The 22,777-nt window shown below is 55.9% G+C and overlaps 1 protein-coding gene across 3 annotated transcripts in view; it reads right to left on the bottom strand.

Annotated features, from left to right (window-relative positions):
* Nucleotides 1-7,053: 7,053 nt before the first annotated feature.
* Nucleotides 7,054-22,777, bottom strand: part of SAMD4A (sterile alpha motif domain containing 4A) — an 85,825-nt gene continuing 70,101 nt past the window's right edge. For 2 of the 3 annotated variants that reach the window (XM_088539020.1, XM_088539025.1), the window contains 9 exons: nt 21,464-21,573; nt 20,427-20,513; nt 16,120-16,414; nt 14,713-14,798; nt 12,813-12,931; nt 11,128-11,329; nt 10,682-10,808; nt 8,141-8,224; nt 7,054-7,198 (listed from right to left, as the gene is read on the bottom strand). In XM_088539020.1, the coding sequence (XP_088395146.1) occupies nt 7,170-7,198; nt 8,141-8,224; nt 10,682-10,808; nt 11,128-11,329; nt 12,813-12,931; nt 14,713-14,798; nt 16,120-16,414; nt 20,427-20,513; nt 21,464-21,573 (1,139 nt within the window). In that variant the 3' untranslated portion in view covers nt 7,054-7,169. Of the gene's footprint in view, nt 7,199-8,042; nt 8,225-10,681; nt 10,809-11,127; nt 11,330-12,812; nt 12,932-14,712; nt 14,799-16,119; nt 16,415-20,426; nt 20,514-21,463; nt 21,574-22,777 lie in introns of those variants that run through there. The other variant, XM_088539013.1, reaches the window with a different exon arrangement.

Below are 22,777 nucleotides of genomic sequence, written 5' to 3'. Positions count from 1 at the left end.
GCTGACTATGAATCCAAGATGTTTTTCTATTCTAACCTAAAAGGCAACTCCTAATCTTACACATTCAGGCTTCTTTTTTCTTTTTTTTTCCTTCTTTTTGCTGGAAACAAAGCAAGCATTATGCCAAGCTAAATTTTAATCAAGCCTAAAGAGCTTTAAACAGTACAAATTTCAAGAAAGGCTTAAAAAAACCCCATCTCTATTTATTCTTGTATCTACCCACTCTTCTTTTTGCCAATAACCTCATGTATTTCATGATACCAACCTTACTTTGAAGACCATCACAGTATTATTAGGAAAAAAAAAAATCCTTTGCAATATCCTGTATCCTTGATTCTGTATTTGCAAGGTGCTGTAAAACCATTTCTCTGCTGGCACAACCAAGCTGCAGTGTTGCACGTTTATAAAATACACCAACTCTCTGGATTTTGTTTTCTTTAAGCAATTGAAGGCAGATATTGCCCGTTTTGTGTTCCGTATCTGTTTCAAATGTCCAGCTAAAAAGCCTTAAAATCACCCTTGTCTGAAGTTCAGAGTAAAACTTTCTCTCTTTTTAGCTCAAGAGTTGGAAGGAGAACTTGAGGACCAAAGAGGCACCCACTGATGTTTGTTTGTCTGCTGCTTTAGTCATTTGAAACTGTTAATTCTCCATAAAATGCTGTCTTGCTCCGGAGGTAACGAAAAGGTTGCATTTTAACCACTTATCTTCATTCAGGATAAAGTTCACATTGCACCACCACCAGTTTTTATTTCTGTGACCTGTACTCCTTAAAACATACCTCTCTCTACTTGTGGCCTTGGATTTTGTTCACATTTTTTGCTGTTGCTGTTTGGTGCATATTTTTTTTTTGGAACTTCAGTATTGATCAAAGCCATGAGCTTTGTCTGCAGCCGGTGTGTGTGTGTGTGTAGCACCTGCAGCTGCCCCGTGGCGCGTGGAGTCGCTGTCTGTGACACATTAAAGGCAGTGTTACCCCTCGGAGTGGCAGCGTCCTTGTCGGCTCGCGTGGCCCTGTTGTGGCCAATGCCCCTGTGCTCAGGGTTGTCCCTGGGCCAGGGGCTGCTTGGCCCTGTGCTGAGGCGTCCTCTCGGGCTCCTGGTGTCAGCGTTGTCCCCAGGTGGGTCTCCATTTATCGCAAAAAAACCCCAAAGTGTCCTCCATCCAGCAGGATTTTTTATTGCCGGAGGAGCCTTCAGAAAACGTATCTGGACACAAGGAAGATGGAAGCAGTGGCTGGTTCGGAGCATCTGTGAATCTCCCTCTTCTCAGCTGCCAGCATCAAGGGAGAGGGATTTGGGAGTCCTGGTTGACAACAAGGTACCCGTGAGGCAGCAACGTGCCCTCGTGGCCAAGGAGGCCAATGGGCTCCTGGCTGCATCAGGAGCGTTGCCAGCAGGGCCAGGGAGGGGATCCTGCCCCTCTGCTCAGCTCTGGGGAGGCACCTGGAGCACTGGGGGCAGTTCTGGGTCCCCAGGACAAGAGGGAGCTGCTAGAGAGGGGCCAGCGCAGGACCACAAAGATGATGAAGGGACTGGAGCATCTATCGTATGCGGAAGGACTGAGTGAGCAGGGCCTGTTCAGCCTGGAGAGGAGAAGATTGAGAGGAACAGTGACAGGACAAGGGGTAACGGGGGCAAGTTGAAACCCAGGAGGTTCCATCTCCATGTGAGGAAGAGCTTCTTTGCTGTGAGGGTGCCAGAGCCCTGGCACAGGCTGCCCAGAGAGGCTGTGGAGGCTCCTTCTCTGGAGATCTTCCAACCCGCCTGGATGCCGCCCTGTGCCCCTGCTCTGGGTGTCCCTGCTGGAGCAGGGGCTGGACTGGGTGATCCCTAGAGGTCCCTGCCAACCTCAGCCATCCTGTGGTTCTGTGATGAAGGCTGGTGGTCCCCTTGTGCACAGGGAGCCTTCCTGGCTCCCGTCACGCTTTGTGCTGCAGGGGAGATGCTGCTCCCGCTGCTGCCAGGTCCCTCTGTCAAGCAGGACAGAGGTGCGAGGCGGGAGGCGCCGCTGCTCCCGTGGGATGCAGGTAGCTGGGGTGGGAAAAGGCACCCGGAGCCGGTCGGGAAGGCAGGCGAGGCCGGGGCAGCCGCTGCCCTGCGTTTTTGTGCGTGACCTCTGGTAGTCAGACACGGAGCGAGGAACAAAAGCTCCCTCCAGCCCTGCATGTTCTTCCCAGCCCTGTTTGGAAAGAATCTCGTGGGAACCCCCGGAAGGATTTTTTTTCCCTTGTCATGAAGCTGCTTCTGTTTCTCATGGTTGTATATTAAAGTGGTGACCGGGGTGGGAAACGGCCTCTCTGTCTAAACAGGCATTTCTGCAAGAAACTGGCTATTCCCGGCGGTTTTTCTAGGTGTGGGATTTTAGAGGAGCCTCCCTGGATCTGTGATCACGTGGAGATCTCTGCAAACACTGTGGAAAAATCCTCAGCTCTCCCGCCTGTCATGGAGCTGGAGAGCGTTTGCAGCTTAAAAAGCGGAGGGCAGAGCCGAGACCCCAGCCCTGTGTGAGAACCAAAGCGGGTCATGGACCCGGCGAGTCCGGGTCTCTGAAGCGTCACCCGGATGCGGCCTCTGCTGTGGTGGCCCCTGGGCCTCGTACAGGTGATTCCTGGCGCAGCCTCTGCTGCTTCCGTCACATTTTGGCTCTGGGTTGTGGCAGGGGAGCCGGTCCCTGTGCTCCGGCACGGCCGCCTCGTGCCCCTGCTCCTCCTGGCAGGATGAGCGTCATGGCCCTGCTCGTGTCATGGCCCGGGGGTCCCTCCGGGATAAATTCCCTTCCGCAGCCTCCTTTCCCCAGGGAAAGCCACCCGAAAGGAGCGGGATGCAGAGGGAGCAGGTGTTGGAGACAGGGAATTGCTCCGCGCGCGGGTGCCTGTCCCACTGCTCCCGTTCGGAGAGGCTGGTCCCTGCGTGCGCCCATGGAGCTGCAGGCTCCGTCCTGCGCGTCCCAGCCCGGACCCGGGGCCTCCCCCTCGCACCCCGTCCCCAGCAGGGAAACACCACGGCCCGGCACATCCCAGATCCGCAGCAGAGCCAGCGTGGAGGGTCCTGTGGAAACACAGAGGCTTTTGGGGACCAAATTCCTGGTTTCTTTGCCTTTTAACTCAAATCCCGGTAGGTGCCAAGCAGGGTAGGCCTAGCGCATCCATCCCTGCGTCACCCACTCCTGCGCACGCTGCGAGTGGCCGTGGTCACCTCTGGTTCGCGAGGAACCGCTGGATCACCGGGACCCGCGAGGACGTAAAGGGGAGGGACTGCACAGGCTGGTTTCTTCCTGGGGATCATTAGGAAACGTTCCCAGCGCGGCGGGACGAAGGCCTCGACGCTGCTCCCGGCTCCGCCGCCGGCCGGGGCCGCGCGGTCTGTGGCTCCCTCTGCCGTGCCCGGCCCGGCTCTCGCTCCATAGCCGGGAGCTCCTGGGATCAGCAGGGGATCCGCTCTCCCTCCCAACACGTGTGCGTGTCTGCACACACACGCACACACACACATATTACATATATATATACACATTTATCTATGTAAAAGCAAAGGCAGCAAACGGTGGGAAATCCCTCAGCACAGGCTGGGCGGCCGCCTGAGCTCCCTGGCTCATCCCGAGGGCAGGGACTTTCACCTCTCACCCATCTCTTTATTTAACCCTTTCCCCTTAGCCCGTCTAGCTCCCATTTTCCACTCTGGGATATTCCCTACCCCCCCCCCCTTCCAAGGATCCGCTCCAAAGCCAGTGGGAAAAGCCAGGGCAAGGCGGCCGGTGGCCTTGGTGGATGAGGAGCAGCTCGGGGACACGTGAGCAAAGGGCACGGACAGAAGCCCAAGGCCCGAAAGTAGGGAGAAAAGTAGGGAAAAGCCTGGCACGGAGCCGGCTTGGGCTGGAAATCTGCCTTTTTACCCCAGGTTCAGCCCTTCTTCCCCCATTAAAACCCAAGCAGGGGAGCTCGGCGGGCCGGGTCGGGCCCCGGTTTGGAGCGCTCCGGCCCCGGGCTCCGCTGAAGGGAGCCCCCCTCTCCTGCAATCCCTGCTGCTCCCTCTGCCCCCTATTCTTTATTTGTCCATTTACCTCTTTTTAAGTGACCGGCTGCCAGAGAGAGGGAAAGAAAAAGGCAACACACCCCAGTGTTACAAAACCTTGTATTAATCATCTCCCTTCACTTTCAATATAACGTTGATATGAAATATAGCCATGACTCGTAGTTACATGGGAGGAAATGAGTAATAAATACAGTGTAGCAAGTTTAAATCACGAGGGTGTTTCACTGGTAACAACATTTGAAAACTGTACACTTGCAAAGACCGGCATCTCCAAACATTAGTGTGTCTTTATATCGGGGAAGCTTTTACATGTAACAAACATGCTATTTCCATATATGACAAATTTAAAAAATAGGCATTGCTCGGCAACATTAACTAGGCAAAAATATTTCTTTGTGCACTAACTTTGTACAGAGGAAAATAAAAGGAAGAAAAAAACCCAAAAAAACAGGACTAGAGGCATGCATGTACAATAAAAGTCTGCCCGGAAACGGCATGCAACAGAAGAGAATTCAAAGCTCTTTAAAGTAAGCTTACAATATGCATAAATACATCAGGGTTATATATTAATAAGGGAGGAAGTATTCTGTTTAACATTATTAACATTCCTGTTTGTTTTTTTTGTGTGTGTGTGTGTTTTTTATTTTTTTCTTATTTTTTTTTCGTCCTATTCCTCCCAGAGGAATACACATTCACCTTTAAGTAAAGATAAAGGAATACAAAAAATAAAACTCACTTTGCAAACTCTGATGACTTGTATAAAATCAACTTTAGTGTTCTCCTAGCTGTGTGCAAATTAGACTTCTGCAGGATCGACTTTTCCTCAGGCACATTCAGGAAGCCTCAACCCGGGCCGGGAATCGCTCCCGCCGCCGCCCCGGCCGCGCGGCGCCGCTCGGGGACGGACATCACAGTTTTGGCTCTTCCTTGGGGCCGGGTGCGCGCGCGGGCCCCGCCGCGACGCCTCAAAGGAAACGCGGGGGCTTCCTCAGCGTCGCGAGCGCCGCGCGGGACGGGCCGAGCGCGGGGGAGTCGGGCCAAGCCGGGCCGGGACGCGCTGGGTTGAGTCAACTGAGCTGGGCTGAGCTGGGACAAACGGGGCTGAGCTGGGCTGGACCGAGCCGAGCCGGGTGGAGCTGAGCCGAGCTGAACTCGGCCACGCCAGGCCCAGCTGAACCAAGTCAGGCTGAGCTGGTTGAGCCGGGTTGAGCCAAGCTGAGCTGGGGTGAGCTGAGCTGAGCCGAACCAGGACACATTGAGTCGAGTCAACTGAGCCAAGCTGGGCTGAGCTGAGCTGAGCTGAACCAGGACACGTTGAGTCGAGTCAACTGAGCCAAGCTGGGCTGAGCTGAGCTGAGCTGAGCTGAGCTGAACCAGGACATGTTGAGTCGAGTCAACTGAGCCAAGCTGAGCTGGGCTGAGCTGAGCCGAACCAGGACGTGTTGAGTGGAGTCAACTGACCCAAGCTGAGCTGGGCTGGGCTGAGCCAGGACATGTTGAGTTGAGTCAACTGAGCCAAGCTGAGCCAGGTCAAGCCAAGCTGAGCCAGGTCAAGCCAGGCTGGGCTGAGCTGAGCCGAATCAGGATGCATTGAGTCAACCAGGCCAAGCTGAGCCGGGCTGGGCTGGGCTCGCCACGCCAAGACACACAGAGTCAAGCCCAGCTAGGCTGAGCTGAGACAAACAGAGCCGAGCTGGGCCGAGCTGAGCCGGGCTAAGTGAGGCCAAACCGAGCGGCGAGGCCACCGTGAGCCGCCCCCACTCGGCACCGGGACTGGCCACAGCCAAGATCCAACGCGGCCGGCGCGGGCGCAGCCAAGGACACTTGTGTAGCCGCCGCCGCCGGGGCCGGGTAACAACAGCACCAGTGAAACCTCCCGCGCGAGGGCAGCGAGCGACGTCCCTGGAGGAGCTCGCGGCGCCGCCGGGCGCGAGGGCGGGAGCAGAACAGAACAGAAAGGGCCGGGCAGGGCAGGGAGCGACGCGGCCGTGCCGGGACGTCACCCCCGGCGGCACCGGCGCTGCCCAACTTCAGGGAAATGGGTAAATACAAAAATGAAAGGCACTGCCGCTTTATTACTAAATACTCGACTTTACAGCCTCATTCATGCAACTGCTTTTTTCCTTTTATATATATATATATAAATATTTTTTGTTCTATTTTAGGGTTCAATTTTTTTTCCTTTTTTTCCTTTTTCTTTCCGTTTTGGCGGAGCTCTGCGACCTGCCCGCAGCACAGGCCGGGGCAGAGCCAGGGGCCTTCCCGAATGTGACCGCAGCCTCTTCCTCCCTTCAGAACAAGGAACAGCAAACGCAACCAAGCCGTGATGAACCGAGACGCCGTCGATGGGAAAGAAGCTTCGAGGAAAGAAAAGAACTCAAAAAAGAGAAGAAAGAAGCGTTTGGGTGGTGAAGAACGGACACCAGCACGGAGCCCAGCCGCAGCAACCGAGTGTGTCCCGCATCCCAGACTGCGGCGCTAGCGCTCGGACGACCCGTTTCTCTGTCCAGCAAAGGAATAAGTGGGACCTGCCGCTCCGCGTCCCGCCGCAGCTCCCGTCGCGCTCCCGCCTCGCTCCCCGCATCCCCTCCGGCTCCTCCCGCCGCCGCCCGAGGGAGCCGCGGGCCCCGCAGCCCCCGCGGCCGCGCTCGGCGCTCCGGCACCTCCTCCGCGACCCGGCACCTGCTCCGACCTGCTCTCCGGCACCGCCACGTCCAACCCGCCCTCGCTGCCCCACCAAGGGCTTTCGCTTGGCTTTTTCTGGCCCTTTCTTGACACCGCTACGAGCGCCGCGAAATACGGAGATTTTTTTAGGCACACCGAAAAGGCGTTTTCCTCTGTTTCTGGCAAACGCCGAGGCCGGACCCGGCGCCCCGCGGTCACAAACAGCGTTTGCCCGCAGCGCATCCGCCAGCGCTTCCGCTGCCCTCCCCGCGCTTTTTGTTTTTGTATTTTTTTTTTTTTTTTGCCCCCCTCCCACCCCGCGCCCCAGCCAGCATGGATGTGAGAAATGACAACACAAACTCCAAGTCTAATGATATGTTCACAAGGACAAACGAACGGACACGTTGCCAGCGCGCGGCCGCCCCGGCGGAGCCCGCGCCGCAGTCGCTCCCCGGCCGCGCTGCTGCCGTCGCCTCCTAGATCGTGGACGTTCGGTCGACGCCATCTGCAAAGGGGAGGGTGGTGGGGAGGGAACGCACAGTTAGGAGGCGCCGGGAGCGGCGCAGGCGCCCGGCCCCGAGCTCCGGAACCCCCGTTCCGGGAACGTGGGGGATCCGCGGGGCCACGCGGGAGCCGCATCCCGAGCTCGGAGCCCTGCAGACTGGGGACGTTTCCCTCCTCCGGGCTCCTGCAGCGGTGGGAAACCCTCCTCCTGCTCTGGACGGAGGCAGAACCGAGCGCGGCGGCTCCAGGGGGGTCCCTCCCTGCCCGGCCCCAGGCTGGTGCAGGCAGCTCCCTGCCCTCCCGGCACCGGGACGTCTTCCCGGAGCGGCTCCCAACACCATTTCGGCTCCCAACACCATTTCGGCATCGCCGGAGCCGCCCGAAGGCGCCGGGAGCAGAGGCCGAAGGCGGCGCTGCCCTCACGGCCCTGCCCCGCGCGCCCCTCGCCTCGGCCTCCCGAGACTGAAAACAGACAGGGCGGTTACGCTCGGTTGTGGGTTGCTGTTTTGCAGGTTTATTTCTCGTCTCTCTGGAGCTATTTTGAGCATGACCGGTTTGGAGAGGCTCTTGGGGGCCATGGCCCCGGGGATGACGTGGACCTCGCCGAGCGCCCCGGTGCCGCCGGGAGCAGCGTCCCCGGGAGCAGCGTCCCCGCGCCGGCTGTGCCCGGCGCCGCTCCCGGCTCCCTCGCCGGGTTATCCCGGGGCGCCGCACGCAGAAGGGTCAATACATGACGTGGAGCCCCCGGGGGCGGCCGGGGTGACTATGAGGAGACTCGTGGGCTGCCCCGAGCAGGGAGCCGCTGCCGAAGCAGCGGGGCCGGTGCCGGCGCGGGGGCCGTGGGCTCAGAGCCACAGGCCGTCCCAGGGCTTGGGGGCCGCGGAGCAGGGGGGCTCGGCCGCGCGGACGTGCTGGAAGAGCCCGAGGAGGAGGGAGTGCTCACCGCTGAGCGCGTGCTCCGTCATGCTCAGGCACAGGGACTCCAGCCTGTTGTTGATGTCGGGCTCCGTCACCGGCACCGGGAACTCTGCAGGGGAGAGACGCGTGGGTCAGCGGCGCCGCCTGCTCGGCCCTTCCCGCTCCCCGGAGACTCGGCCCTTTGGCACGGCCCAAAGGGCAGGGGCAGCCTCACGTGTGAAGCCAAAACGGGCTGGACGGCCCAGGCCGGCCCCACGGCCCTGCTGAGCCCACCCCGTGCCCTGGTGGGCGCCTCGGGCAGGAGAGGGTTGGGAAAACCCCGCGGGGCTCCTGCTGGAGCAGCTCCCAGCGACACGGGGCGGACGGGGGCAGCGCGGACGGAGCGGCAGGTTCTGACACCGCGTCCCGGGGAAGGGCTGACCCCGGCAGCGCGCGCGGGCGGCAGCGCAGGGCAGGCAGAGTCCCCTCTGCGGAGCCCGGCGGCCGGGTGACCGGGAGGAGGGTCACGGTCCCTGCCCAGAGACGCTCCCTTTCCCTGCAGGAAGATGCTCCCTTTCCCTGCTTGGAGATGTTCCCGATGTTCCCTGCTCGGAGATGCTCCTTTTCCCTGCTGGGAGATGCTCCCTTTCCCTGCTTGAAGATGCTCCTTTTCCCTGCAGGAAGATGCTCCTTTTCTCTGCTCAGAGATGCTCCCTTTCCCTGCTCGGAGATGCTCCCTTTCCCTGCTGGGAGATGCTCCCTTTCCCGGCTCGGAGATGTTCCCGATGTTCCCTGCTAGGAGATGCTCCTTTTCCCTGCAGGAAGATGCTCTCTTTCCCTGCTGGGAGACGCTCCCTTTCCCTGCTCGGAGACGTTCCCGATGTTCCCTGCTCCGCATGTTTCCCTGCCGGAGCCGCCGTTCCTGCAGGCGGCTGCAGTGCGGGCGCCGCCGCCGCGCTGCGCCGTGCGAGGGCAGCACAGACCGCGCTCGGCCGCTGCGGCGCAACCCGGCCCCGCCGCCTCTTCCCAACGCTGCCTCTTCCCAACGCTGCCTCTTCCCAAGGCACAAGGGAGGTTGCAGGGGGAGGCAGCCCCTTCCCGCAGCCCCTCCGTGCTCCGGGACGCGGCTGCAGGAAGGGCCCCCACGCGCTCTGCTCCGCTCCTCCCGCTCTCCCAATCGGCATTTGAATGTGGGCTCAATCCGTGCGGAACCAAAAAGCCCCCCAGCATTTCCTTAAATACCTCCGGCGTGGTAACCGATCCGCATCCCTGCTCCAGGTGATATTTCAGCCCCTGGGACAACCCGTTTTGGTCCTGGTTTTAAATAGCCCACACGTGTGGAGCCAAAGCGCACACGTCCCCGGGCAGGCAGGAAGCTGCTGCTGCGCGCGGTGCCATGAACGGATTCTCCCTCGCTCCCTGCGCTGGATTTTGGATTTCGGCAGAGCCATTAAGGCTTCCTCTTTGGGGATTAGGCAGGGTTTAGGGTTTCCTCTTTAGGCTTTAGGCAGGGATTGCTTGCAGAAGTGCCAAAGAGCACGAAAGCTCCCCCGGGGATTTCATACTTTGGGGTCCACGTCTTGCTCCACCCTCAAGGGAGACCACCCTGAGATAGGAAGGTCAAGGTGCCACGTCCCCGAGGAGCTTTTGGGGACAAGGCCAAGGCCCCAAGGCTCCCAGACTGTAGTTAATACTTGCACTAGTGATTTAGTGGATGGGCATCTAAAATATACCCTAAAGAGAGCAGGACGGGGGAAAGGAGCTCCTGCAGCAACTGCAGAATCGTGTCCCTGCGATGCTGTTTAGCCAACAAAAGTTGACTTTTCTTGGCTTTCAGTCAATAAAAGGTATTTGCCACCTAAATTTGCCAGGTAAAACGCTGCAGACAGGACACACAGAGCAAAGGGAACGGCCAAGCTGAAGCCCTGGTGGTGGCTTACGAATGAGATGTTGTTTATTGGCTCCCTGTCCTCCAGTGCAAGGTGTTGCAATAAGCACCAGGTAAGAAGAGCCACGTGCAAGAGGCTAATGAAGAGCTGTGCAGAGCAAACAAGCACAAACACCCCCGAGGGGAGCAAGGTCACTCTGCAGGGTCCAGGCGCAGCCAGAAACTCCCCCAGATCACGGGATGCTCCAATGCCCGGGAGCGTTTTGGAGGTGTTTGGCCCAGCAGCAGGAAGCACCAAAACGGCAGGATTTGCCTCCGAACGCGCTGCAAACAGAATTTCCCTCCAGCCTATGAAGTCACTTCCTCCCCACCGGCTCTTCCAGCCCATGCACAAACAAAAAAGGTGATCGAAGAGCTGCAGCGCTCCCCGGGTAACATAAAGCCTCCCAGAAGGAAGCTATGTAAGGCACTAGCACAGTCGGGATGTTATATATAGGGTCAAAATCCTTCCAGCGATGTCTCCAGCTGAATCAACCCAGTAATCTGACTAGCGTCAAAAAATATCCCGCCTGGATTGCGACAGCCCGAGCGCGCGGGGCCTGGCCGGGCGCCAGCGCAGCCCGCGGGCGCCGCCAGCGCCGCCGATCGCAGAGCGGGGCCCGCGCGAGGAGCCCAAGGCCGGGGCGGGCGCCCTCCTACCTGGCTGCTGGAACATGAGCATGGTCTGCGGGGAGGTGTGCACGGGCAGCGAGCGCGTCCTCTGCACCGAGCTGTGGCTCCGGCTGGGCATGCTGTTGCTGCCGCCGGGGTTGGCGAACCAGAGGTTCTGCAAAGGGAAGGAGCACGCGGCGCTGGGACGAGCGGCGGCCGCGCCGGGCCCTCGCCTCGCCCCCCTCGTCCCAAGCCCTCCGGCACCGCGCGCCCTCCTTCCTCCCCGCTCCCTTTTCCGTACCCCTCTGCAGCGCAAACAGGAAATGCCTGCAAACTGCTCTCACTGCTTTGGCTTAGCAAAATAAATAAGCGAGCGGCTCCAGGCGAGCTCGGCCCGCCGGGGAAAGCGGAGCAAACGGCTCCGAGCCGATGGCAGCGACGGGGGGCGATTCCCTCCCTCCCCGCCGTCCCCGTCCCCGCGGCCGCGCACTGACCTGTCTGCCCTGCTTGAGGATGGCGGGGCCGGCGGCGGCGCCGCGCTGCGCCGGGCCCAGCAGCCCGCCGGGCCCCAGCAGCCCCAGGCGGGCGGTGGGGAGGTTGCGCGAGGGGATCTGGAATTGCCGGGGGTTCCGCCTGCCCATTCCCGCGCCCGCAGAGCCAGCTGTCGGCAGGGAGTTCGACTGGCCGAAGCCTCGGCTGCGGAGAGGGGAGAGACACGGGCTGGGGGCGGATGGAAAAAGCTCCGGTCGTGACAGCGGCCACCTCGCGAGCAGGGCCGGAGTTTTCCCCCCACGCAGCCCCCAGCCATGGGAAGGGGCTGGCAGGACCCCGGCTCGACGCTGGTTTTACCCCTGCCCTCCTGCCCCACTGAGGACGGTCCTTCATACACCACGAAAGGGCAGGCAGAGGTCTGGGCATCCCTCTTCTTCCCATCTATGAGTTATAGCATCGCCTTAAAGCATCTCTCTCCCCTTCTAAAAGAGTCGTTTGCACCCAATTTCTACGCACATAGCCCTCTCCTGTATACCTCAGCTTCTGTTAGATCTGGTTCAAGTGAGTTATTTAGCAAGTCCAAAATCAGCAATTTTTGGCATAAGGGGCTGAGTGAAAGGCACCTGTGTGCACGTGCACAGAATGGCCACATAAACCTCTCTTTCTTACAAAATGAGCCAAAAAAGAAAAGGAAAACCCAAGCAGGAGCTGAACGAGACAGGGTTCTGCTGGGGTGAGCTGTGGCCTTTACCTCTTCCCTCTCCCTCTGCGTTCCCGCTGTGTAAGAGGCTGTTGCATTTGCAAGCGAGCGGAGGAAGGGCCCAGAGCTGCCCATGTGCTCTCCTCCGCCCGCAGCTTCCCAGGAAGCGGAAGCTCCGGCTCCGGTTTCCTTGGGGAAACACGGAGCAGCCCCGTGTGCCCCGGCGCTGCCTTCGGACGCTGCTCCCGCTCGCAGCCCCGCGGCAGGAGCTGGGCCTGGGGGCAGCTGCTCAACCCACTGCCCGGCCACGGGGATCACTCCTGCCGAAAGCAGCTATGGAAAAACAAGCGCATCCCCTGGGTGCTCCACCTCGAATCCGGAGCCGGCACCGGCTTCGGAGCAACCCAAGCGAATGGCTCCGTGGGAAACCCTTTGCTCTCGACTCTCTCCCTTCGGAGAACTCGGTCCGGATCTTCATCTCCAAACTAATTAAATTTCGCTGGGGAAAATTCCAGCTCTGCACTCGTGGTTTTTACATTCCTTTTGAATTTAATTCCTTGCTTTCCCAATACTCCCAGACATTTCCAGAGTACTTTTTGAGGAAAAAAAATGGAAGAGAAAAAAAGAACCTGCACCAGATTGCAACGAAATATACTAACTGCAATGAAAAAAACAGCCCAAGTTACTGTTCAAGCTGATTATGGAATATCTGCTCTGGAAATAACCCGAACTTTTCCCAGGATCATTTGAAATTTGGCATTATCTTGGAGGCGAGTAAACGGGGTGTTCGTATGAACCCCCACCAAGGGTTTCTGACTGTGGTCCCCAAGTCTCTGCACTTTGTGTAGGCTTCAACCCTGGGCTCTGCCGCCGTCGTTCCGGTGACACTCGGCACAGTGACAACCTGAGCGGGAGCCGAGCACGGGGACAGCTCCCATGTCACCGGGCACCGCGGGTGACAAACGCACCCCTCCGCGCGGCACCTACCTCCTCTGCTGCCGATAGCCTGACAGCTCCAGGAGGGATTTCCGAGGGAAAGACCGGAAGAGTTTTTGCACCTGCTGTTTCCATGACAACAGCCTTTTCTTCTGTATCTCTGTAAACGCCTGCGGAAAAGAGAGAAAACCAGAAAATGTGAATATTTTCTCAGGCCAGCAGGTACGGACGCGCACAGGGGCCTGCGTGCAACCGGCCAGCAGGGCACCTGTGCGCAGAGCAGGGGGATTTTTAACCCCTCGTGTTTTTTAAAGATTTCTGGGTGGTGCTGAGGGCTCCCAGGCAGCGGCGCTGAGCCCGGCACAGCCTCGCTCCAAGGTGCCTCCGGAAAAACCTGCCTCTGCCCTGCGCTGCCGATGGGCTTCTCGCCTGCAGGCAGCTCTGGAAAATATCGCCAGGGTTGGAAAACGTCGTGATTCGGGATGCAGAGCAGCCTCTTTGTCCCATGCCACCGGCACCCGGGGCCGGGAGAGCTCGGCTCTATTCCTGGCTCTGACACGCGGCGCCGGAGGTGGCGGCAGGGGAGCGGGGAAGGTCACTCGGCGCAGGGGACACGTGTCCCGCGTGGCGCGGGATCCGCTGGGGCCATCCAGGCCACCACCACGTGCCCACAGCCGCTAACTTGAGACACCCGGCTCCCCGCTGGAGGACAGAACTAGAGGAAATGGCCACAAACTGAAGCACCAAAAGTTCCACAGGAACTTAAGGAAAAATTTCTTAATAGTGAGGGTGCCAGAGCACTGGAACAGGCTGCCCAGAGAGGTTGTGGAGTCTCCTTCTCTGGAGATCTTCCAAACCCGCTTGGACGCAGTCCTGTGCCACGTGCTCTAGGTGACCCTGTGTGTGCAGGGGGTTGGACTAGGTGACCTCTAGAGGTCCCTTCCAACCTTGAGCACTCTGTGATTCTATGATGACATTTCAGGGGACGATTGTCCCCTGCTCCCTTCGGCCCCCCGAGGGACCGAGCTCTCCTTGTGTTGATTACGAAGGAACCGATGCAGACGGCAACGTGCTGGGGTGAAAACCCAGTGTCCAACTGCTTCACTTTAATCCCAGCCGACCTGCAAGCATGTGCCTGACCCCGCATCGACGTGCTGAGCTCTGCACACCCTGCAAAGAGCAACTGGCTTCACCTGCAGGCCAAGGGTGCTGGGATCTGCCTCCCTCCTCTGCCTCTGGCATCCCACACAGTTCGGATGCCACCAAATTGCTCCAGGTCCTCTCGAGAGGAGATTTTTTTCATGCTTTAACAGCATGGTTTTTTTAATAAACAAATAACTGTGGGCATTTAAAGGCTGCAGCCCCGGTGAGCCGTTCTGCGAGCCTCCCCTGGCCCCGGACACACGGCCGGGCCGCGTGAAGCAGCTCACGGTGCAACCGCTGCGGGACACGGCGGACGGCGCCGGCCCTCGCGGGCAGAGGGGACCTGCCCCACGGCCCGGGGCTCCGTCACCTCCCCGGCAACTCGCTGAGTGCAGTTATCGGAAACAGATGTGCCAAAAAGAAAAAAAAAGAGGCGAGTTGCAAAATCACAGAACACGTGCTGCGAAACGGAGCCTAGGAATGCCGGGCGATCGTTTGGTCTGTCTGATAGAAACCGCATGCACATTCGTCCCGGGATTTTCTTTCATCCAGCTGCTCATCAGCCTGTCACGAGCAAGATGCATTTCCCCGCTCCACGTCGTTGCAATTAAGCAAGCACAGGGGGAGCGGCGTTTCTGTGCACCAGATTGGATTCACAGCCCGCTCCGGCCCTGTTCTGTGAGAATTACTATTAATACCCCCCCAAATATTTGTGTTAGAAACACAAATGTTTACATAAACAGACACTTTGGAAACAGTCTCTAAGTGACGAGAGAACAACAGTTTTACAAGATCTGTCACGACTCACCTCATGAATTAGACACTTGTCTATGAGCTGTAAGTAGGAACTTATATTCTCTTCATCAGGTCTGGAAACTAAAAGTTGTGTGCAGACTGGAAAGAAAGGAAAAGAAGAGGAGAAAAAATAAACAGGAATGTGGATACTGAGCTGGGATCAGGGCTTTGGGGTTTTTGAAGAATGTTTCGGACATCCTATTTCACTTATCTGAGAGATGTTCTCATCAATGGGTCATTTGTCTAGGAAAAACACCCTGCCCCAATTCCTGCCGTGCCTTTCTATTTTTAGGGACAGCTTTTCTTCTCTGTTACGCTGGTGTAAATCCAGAGTAACACCATTTAAGTCATCAAAATTAGACACGAGCAAATGAGGAGCGCAGGTCCTGGCCCCCCTTTCCCTTTTCCCGTCGAAACGTGCAAATGGCGCTGTCAGCAGAAGACCGGCCTCTAAGATCTACGGCTCCCGTGGCCAAAATTTGCCCCCGCCGAAAATGGATTCCCGCAGCTATCGATGACAGCAGGGCTTTAGCCTCTTTTTGAACCGATGCCATAAAAGCAAGTGCAAATGGATTCGCAGGGGACGGCCGCGAGTCCCTCCTGTTCCCGCAGCGCTGCCGGGAGCTGCAGGAAGTTCCTCTCCCCGCGGGGCAGCGTCGCCTTTCCCGGGTGAGCTGAGCGGACACGGCTCCCCGGCACGGAAATGTTACTCTGAATCTGTATATAGGAAACATCTTTTTTCATACAGTTTTATATGGAAAAATGACTCTTTATATATGGTTTGCGGCAGGGTCTGAAATGGGGGCAGGACTGACATTTTTTTCACGGCAAACTGACAGGTCTCCATCCAGTCTGCGGATTACAAGCCTCCCCTCCTCTCTTCACCAAGGAGATCTCCCTCCATGCAGGAAGCATCTATCCCTCAGATCCCACCTAGCAGTTAGGACTAGCTTTAGTCCCTGACACTAAAGCTAGTGCTTAAACTAGCCCAAAATTGCCAGCACTGCCCTGTACATGGCATGTGAAGACAGCCCGTACCTCCTGTTTACCTCCTGGAGGGACACACGACAGTGTGACAGTGGCTTCAGCCCAATGCAAAGCATTGCAACAGCTCCCTACGACAGGCCAGGGACAGCAGCAGGACATTCTGGATGTCCCGTGTCTAAAATGGGACTTAAAGAGACCTTGGACCTATCTCTTTTGACTGTCATCCAAAGCAAGTCGAGCTCTGTTAGAGGTCTGCAGCCCCTCACTGCTGCAAGGCAAAGCAGAGCCACTAAAACGCAGAGCAGCCTCTGAGCAGCATTTAACACCCTGCTCCATCCCTGCCTCCGGGGTTATTCACTTGGAACCCTTGGAACCCAACGCGCCCTGCTCCGGAGCGCTCGTCCCTCGCGCGGACGCCAGCCCCGGCGCTCACCTTTCCCCATGACTCTGGTGAACTGCCCGGGCAGGTCTCCCTCGGGCAACGGGGCCCCTCCGGACTCGCCCTCGCACCCCGGCAAGTGGTGCTGCTGCAGCCCCCCCGCAGCAGAGTCCTTGCACTCGGGGCCTTGGCTGTCCGAGCCCAGGAGGGAAGGGGGGTGACGCGCGTCCGCGTCCCGGCCGTGCTCGTCCGCGCTGGCGCTCTGGGAGCTGTAGGCTTTGATGGGCGTGAGGATCATTTGGTGGAGCTCCTGCAGCGGGACGCGCAAGTTGCCACCTTCCAGGATGTCCTGCGGATTCAATCGAGAGAAGAGAGTTTGCAGTGAAACCTCTGCAGCTGCGAACCGGGCCGGCACCCTCAGCCCTTGGGAATCCTCGATCTCCAGCGAGGCCTCGCTCCTGCCCCAGGCCTCTGCTGTTGTCCGTATGCAATAACCCTGTTTAACTCACCGAGCCTTTTGCTTAGACCACGGGGTGAAAGCTGCAGCCTCAGGGGTGAAGCCCCTGCAGCCACCACACGTGACTGTCAGTGGATGTGTTCAGACTCCAGTTCCTGCAGATGCAGTGGATCCAGTAGCAATGGATCCAGTGAGATTTCAAAGCCCTAACCAGCCATCTCTTGCTCCTTCCACTGCGATGCCCCACCAGTTCATGACATTTGAGCCCTTTCTAACCTGAGCTACTCTTTCTAACATAGATTTCCAGCATTGTCTTCAAGCTTGACCCTGCAAAACTGCTTTGCCCCAAAGTGCCTCCAAAAATCTGTGTGCTGGGATCACCACTGCAGAGCCCCAGGACATGCTAGTACAAGGCAAGGTCTTCAAAGGAGACACAAGAGTGTGGACAGCATTCACCAACGCTGAAAAATAAAGGTTTGTCTGTAGCAGGCTTTGCAAATTCATTCTGTCAAAGTGCAAACAGTAGTAGATGGAAACAGGTGACACTGATACCAGCAGCTCCTTCAAATGTTGGGATCCCAGAGAAGGCTGGCTGAAGCCAGAAAAGGTCCCATGTTTTTGGCCATTTGGACAATATCTGAGAAGAAAAGGGGGGTCAGGAAGACTCTGCATCCCTGAGAGGATGACCAAGAAAGAGCAGATGAAATTGTGCATAGAAAGGTGAAGGTCTGAGCAGGAAAATGGTCTGAAGAGGTGACTGCAAACCATCTGGGTTGAAGGCTGCAGGCAGAGGTAGGAGAAGTCCCTGGCACTGGGACTCCTGCTTTGAACTAACTTCTGCTTTGAACTAACCCCCATGGCTAGGACCTGAGAGTCTCTGGAAGATTTGCCCTGGTTTTCTTTCAGTTTTGAACAACAGAATTAGATTTGTGTCTCTGCTGAGCACGGAACGTGCCTGGAGGGCCTGTCCTAAACACACATCAGTGGTGTGAGCACAGGAGGAACAGATAAAAGACCTCAATATTCGTCACTGGGTGAACCCTCGGGTCCTTGGCTCCATGTCATGATTTTTCAGCACCTGATGCAGCTTTCAGGCATTGCTGGAAATGTTGGAGGGAGCAGCAGAGTAATCCAGGCTATAAAAGATAGAGGGGCCATGGGAGGCTTGTTTGGCTGGAGGGAGGCTGGTTATGGGGAAGGATGAGGAATCTCCATCACTGTCCAGTACCTTTACGTGGAGCTGATCCTGTCTCCGAGGACAAGGGTGGGTGGCCCTCCTCGGGTCCATCTCCTGCTCTGCTATTTGAGCAGACAGCAACCATTTCTTTCTGTGCTTAGGAACCAGCCTGGCCCTCCTGCCTCAGGGAAAGCTGATAAGACTCACATCAAGATTTTACTGCAGCGTGGTGAAGAGCTGCTCCGCAGGCTGCACGGTCTGGCTCAAACTGCTCGTGAGGCACCACTTGGTCAGAGGCAGCTTTTTGGGGATGAGCTCAGAGGGCACCGAAGGAAGAGACCCAAAGTGGACACAGGGGCTGTGCACAGGGCAGCGAAATCGTGGCTCACCCTAATTCCTTCTGCACCCCCAGCTCGCTCTCAGATGTCTTAAATCCTCTTGTGACACGGCGTCAGTCGCCGGGGACTATCACACTTTGGGGATAAATCCTGCTTTGCTAACTGGTGGGAAGGGTGGGGCAGCTCTTTCCAAGAAAGAAGGAATCTTTAGCTGCTAGGCTTTGCCCAAAAAAATCAAGTCACACATATGCTCTTGTTTAGCTTCAAAAAAAGGGGGGGGGGCGTGAGAGGGGAGAAATTGGATGAAAAACTTGGGAAAACAGAGGCGTAACCTCCCAAGAAAAGCAGCCCACAGGCAGCTCTGAGCCCCATGGTCTTCTCATTACATGTCCACAGCTCCATACCCAAACCTGCCCCACCGAGCTGCTGGGAGTCAAAAGCAGATCCTGTCACTTATCTCCTCTTATTTTACTGTGCACGTGGCTCATTGAGTCAGCTGGATTTGGCTTACATGCCTGCGCTGAGACAGTCAATCAATACCATATTTCAAAATCTACGCAGAGAAGCCGGAGAGGCTGTGAAACTGCCTGGAAAACACATCAGCGGAGAATGCTCAATCCAGTGGGCTGTCTCTTGCATTTAATAGTTATTATTAATATACAGAGGTAAATATGGCTTTATTAGCTCCTGCCATACCCTGAGTACAATCCCATATTATAAATAAATAGCGAAGCAGTGAGCTAACGAAAACACCAATAAATAGCATCACACCACATAAGTATTTAAAAGCCCCTAGTGGGAGGCTGTGCAAGTTGCTGTTTGAAGAAAGTTCAATTAAATATAATATAATATTGCAATAACAAATAGCGAGAGGTTGGGTGAGCCGCTCCCAGCAGGTTTGTGCTGCTGGTGCTTCAATGACAGCCACTTTGGCAGAGTTTAAGCTCTTTTTGCTTTTTTTTTTTATGGGACAAGAAGGTTCTATTTGTTGTCTTTGGGAAGACAGGCTGCCCATGGAGCTCTCCCAGGGTTGAAGCGCTGTGATGGAACAGCACCTAGATGCCCCCTACAACAGGCTGTGCAAATGAAGCTCTGCACCGGGGTGAAAATTTGCATCCCGAGGAGTTCAAGTGCTGTCTCGCTCGCCTCCAGGAGGTCCTGACACTGTCACGGTTTGGAGCTCATTTTGCTGCCAATCAGTTTTAGCAGAGGAACCTCTGAGGTTCATAAATAAACATAAATAGCTCAGAGAGGGTGTAGGGCAAGCGGCATCTTTGCTCTGTGATACCCTCCAAATAGGATCAAGTCTTACGAGCAGCAGGGATGGGTTTTATGAGCCCGTCTGGCTCAGAAGGACGGACAGGATTTCCCTTGCAAGGGTAGGCACACCACCCATGCCTGGGAATTAACCAGCTGCTGCCCAAGGGCTGGCCTGTGGCAACTGTGCAGGGACCTGGCTCTTGGCCAGGGGATACTTTGGCTCAGGGCATGTGCAGGGAGGATGGATGTCACCTTAGATAAGGTGACTTACCCAAACCATCTCGCCTGGCACACGCTGCAGGCGTGGGCTCCGTCACAGGCAGCTGCCGCGGTGATCCCACCGACGGCCCTTCGATCCCCACGATTAACACGACGTCAGCCCTGCAAACACTCACCTGGGCACTCCTGCCCTACCTGTGCCAGCCCAGAGGGGCCACAGCGGCTCCCACACCATGGCTGAGAGGCTGGGGGACAGCACTGCCACCAGCCTGGCTCACAGCCAGAACTTCAGGTGTTTTCTATGGAAAACGGGAAGTGAAAACAGCCCAGCACCAGCGCCCAGGCAGGAAACACTGTGCAGTTGTTGGGTTATGCTCTGCTTTGGGGCTTTCTTTTTTATTTGCAGACTTCTTTGACTTTAAGGAATCGGTATTTGCAAACAATATTGAGCCTGGATCCAAAATAAAGCCACCTTTTCCTTTCAAATGCAGCTCTAGCAAATGCCCAACCCAAGTGCCGGGTGGTTCACTCCCTGCACTGGCCTTTCCTGGAGCTGGGAGCACTCTGGAGGCCCTGCTGCCCATTTCCTCCCAAAAAAAACACGTGAAAAGGCAGAAAAAGCAGGATGCAGGCTGGAAATCTCAGCTGCTGGGCTGCAGCAGGACTTGTATGTGGTGCTGCTCTGCAGCACTTTGGACTAGACTCACTCATTAGGGCTCACAGCCCCAAATAAAAACTGTGTCTGGCACAGAGCTGTTTCCAGACCCCACTCAGATGTGGCCGACCCAACAGATTCCCATGCAGAAAGTACCCAGGAAAACGTGTAATAAGAGTGTTCTACCTCGAGATTAATTCTTGGCTATTGTTGCAATTGAAAAAGGAGAAATGTAGAAGTGTTGTAAGAACTTACCCTTTCTAAAGATTTGAGAAGGTTTTGTCTCTCTTTTAGCTTTTGGATACTGATGACTATTTTGTGTCTTGCGCCTTTGGTAACATTCTGCAAAAACAGCATATAACCTGGCATTAACATTTCCACAGGACACTGGGATGAATCAAAACCCTTTCTCTCCTCAATGAAAAGAGCTGCTGTAAATTAATCAAACTCTCAATGCAGGGATTAGCGGAGGACATAGAAAATCACTTAGAAACATTGCTGAGATACAGATTTGCTGCCAATCTGTCCCTCCCCTGGAGCATCTATCTTTATAAGCACTCAAAAGGGGAAAGTGCCTTCCCAGCTACTTCGGGGAATGGTTTTAAAATCTGGTGGGGGATTTTAAATCTGAGAAGAACTGTGCCAGCACCTGTGTTTTAGGGGCATGTTTCAAACAACGCTTTTCAGCGTGGCTCTGCCCCAGTACAAACCCATCGGACCCAACACACAGGCCTGGGGTTAATTCCCTGGAGATGGGGAAACTAAGACCTCTTAGGAGAGACCCTTCAGCTTTTAAGGCAGATTTAGCAACTTGGTCTCTTTCTGGCTAGATGCCGGTGCCTGGGGAAGCCTCTGAACTCCACGAGAGACTTGAATAAATGAAAAGCTCTGTGATAACTGGGAAACGGTGTGAGCAGCGAGAGGAATCCTGCAGGCAGGTGGCCTGCAAGCCTCCCCTCCTGCAGCAAGGCTGCTCCAGCCACTTACACAGCTCAGGATTTGGGGAACTACCAGCAGATACAAATACAGACTTTGAAAAAGCTGGGAATTTCCTTCAATAAGAAGCCAGGGACAAGGTCTCTTTCAGGTACAACGCGTTTTTTCCACTCTCCCTAGACTCAGTTTTCCTCTTCCTGTTTGTTTTTCAACCCTCTGCAAGCGAAACCACGTGAAGCCAGAAGGGGAGGTTTTCAGCGCGTCCACCAACTGAACAAACAGCGAGTTCTTAGGAGGGACAAGGGCAGCCGAGGAGGAAACGGGGCTAAGGGCTTTCCGAGCGGCTCCAGACGTACTTGTGCCTCGAGCTGGCATTCGGTGAGTGCCATCATCTCCTCGTACGTCATCTGAGAGAAGAGCGCCGCGTACTTGTGCAGACGGAGACTCTTCAGCCAGGCTGGAACATCTGCAGCACAAAGGCAGAGAGACAAGAACGCCCTTTTATTTTATGACACTGTTTAACGACACCCGATAAGATCAACAACAGCACGAGGGGTTTATCAGGCAGCGGCCTCCTCGTCCCGCTGCTGCTCCCGGCACCCGCTAGACTTTAAGGGACCGCTCGGAGGACGTGAGCTCATCTGTGGATCAGTCCATTGGTTTTTGAAGTCTCTTTATTCAAGCACTATTAGTTAAATCAGTGCTACGCCCAAGATAAATGGTAGAGAAAAATTGTAGGGATTTGTTCCAGGGATTGTTGCAGCCTGGATAGAGTGGTGGATATAGGCTCGCTGGTATATACTGAGCCTGGTTTAGAGAAGGCCACAACAAAACTACTTCAGAGTCGTTCTGGGCTTAGAATAGAGCTTAGTCGTTCTGGGCTTAGAATAAAGAAAATGTCCTTGCTAGGAGAAAATGAAGACGACTAAGAGCAAGGATTATATATGTGCACCCTGCACTAGCTGCAACAGGACAGTGCGTGATCCACCACGATTGCTAAGATTTATGTTAGAGCGGCTCAACAGCAGCTTGAAAACTGGGTTGGTCCCCCAGTTTTGGGGACACCAGCTTGTGGACGGCCCTGGTTGGAGATGCCCCACGGAGAAGGAGCCTTATGTCTGCAAACTGCCACGGCCCCGGCGAGCTTTTAACTGCCCTCATCTCTAGGAGGTGGAAATTGCAGAAACTGGTGACTGGGATGAGCTTAACGTGAAAAAAAGGCTGTTTTGCAGACAACACATACTGCTTTTAGACACGACGGAAGGTGATATGGACTCAAAATTTAAACACCTGCTTGAAGGGAAATAAAGTGATTCTCATTTTACTTTAGATGTGGAAAAAATGGCATAAAAGATGGTTCTACAACCCAGGACCACCGAACGCACTGAGGCAACTTCCTTCCCTGTTGCTGTCTGCAATGCTGGAGGGATGCTCCTTATATACCTGTTTTCTCCAGACATCAGTGTGGTTTCACCACATCCTTCCTCTGCAACAAGAAAAACTTCACATGAGGGGGAGTGCAGGGGAAGGAAAAACGGTGCTGAAAATTATCTACCCTTTCAGCTACATCTCAGAGCAGTTTGTGCCAACAGGTGTTGTGCCTCTTTGTACATCCTTATGTGCAACCGACAGTAACCAAAATCCTCCTGTTTCCAGCGCAGGTAGAGAGT

This window comes from Tinamus guttatus, unplaced genomic scaffold (assembly GCF_059628265.1).
Source record: "Tinamus guttatus ecotype Peru unplaced genomic scaffold, ASM5962826v1 Tinamus_guttatus_pri_ptg000048l, whole genome shotgun sequence".
NCBI classification, from domain to species: domain Eukaryota; kingdom Metazoa; phylum Chordata; class Aves; order Tinamiformes; family Tinamidae; genus Tinamus; species Tinamus guttatus.
This window is presented reverse-complemented; position numbering and strand designations above follow the sequence as displayed.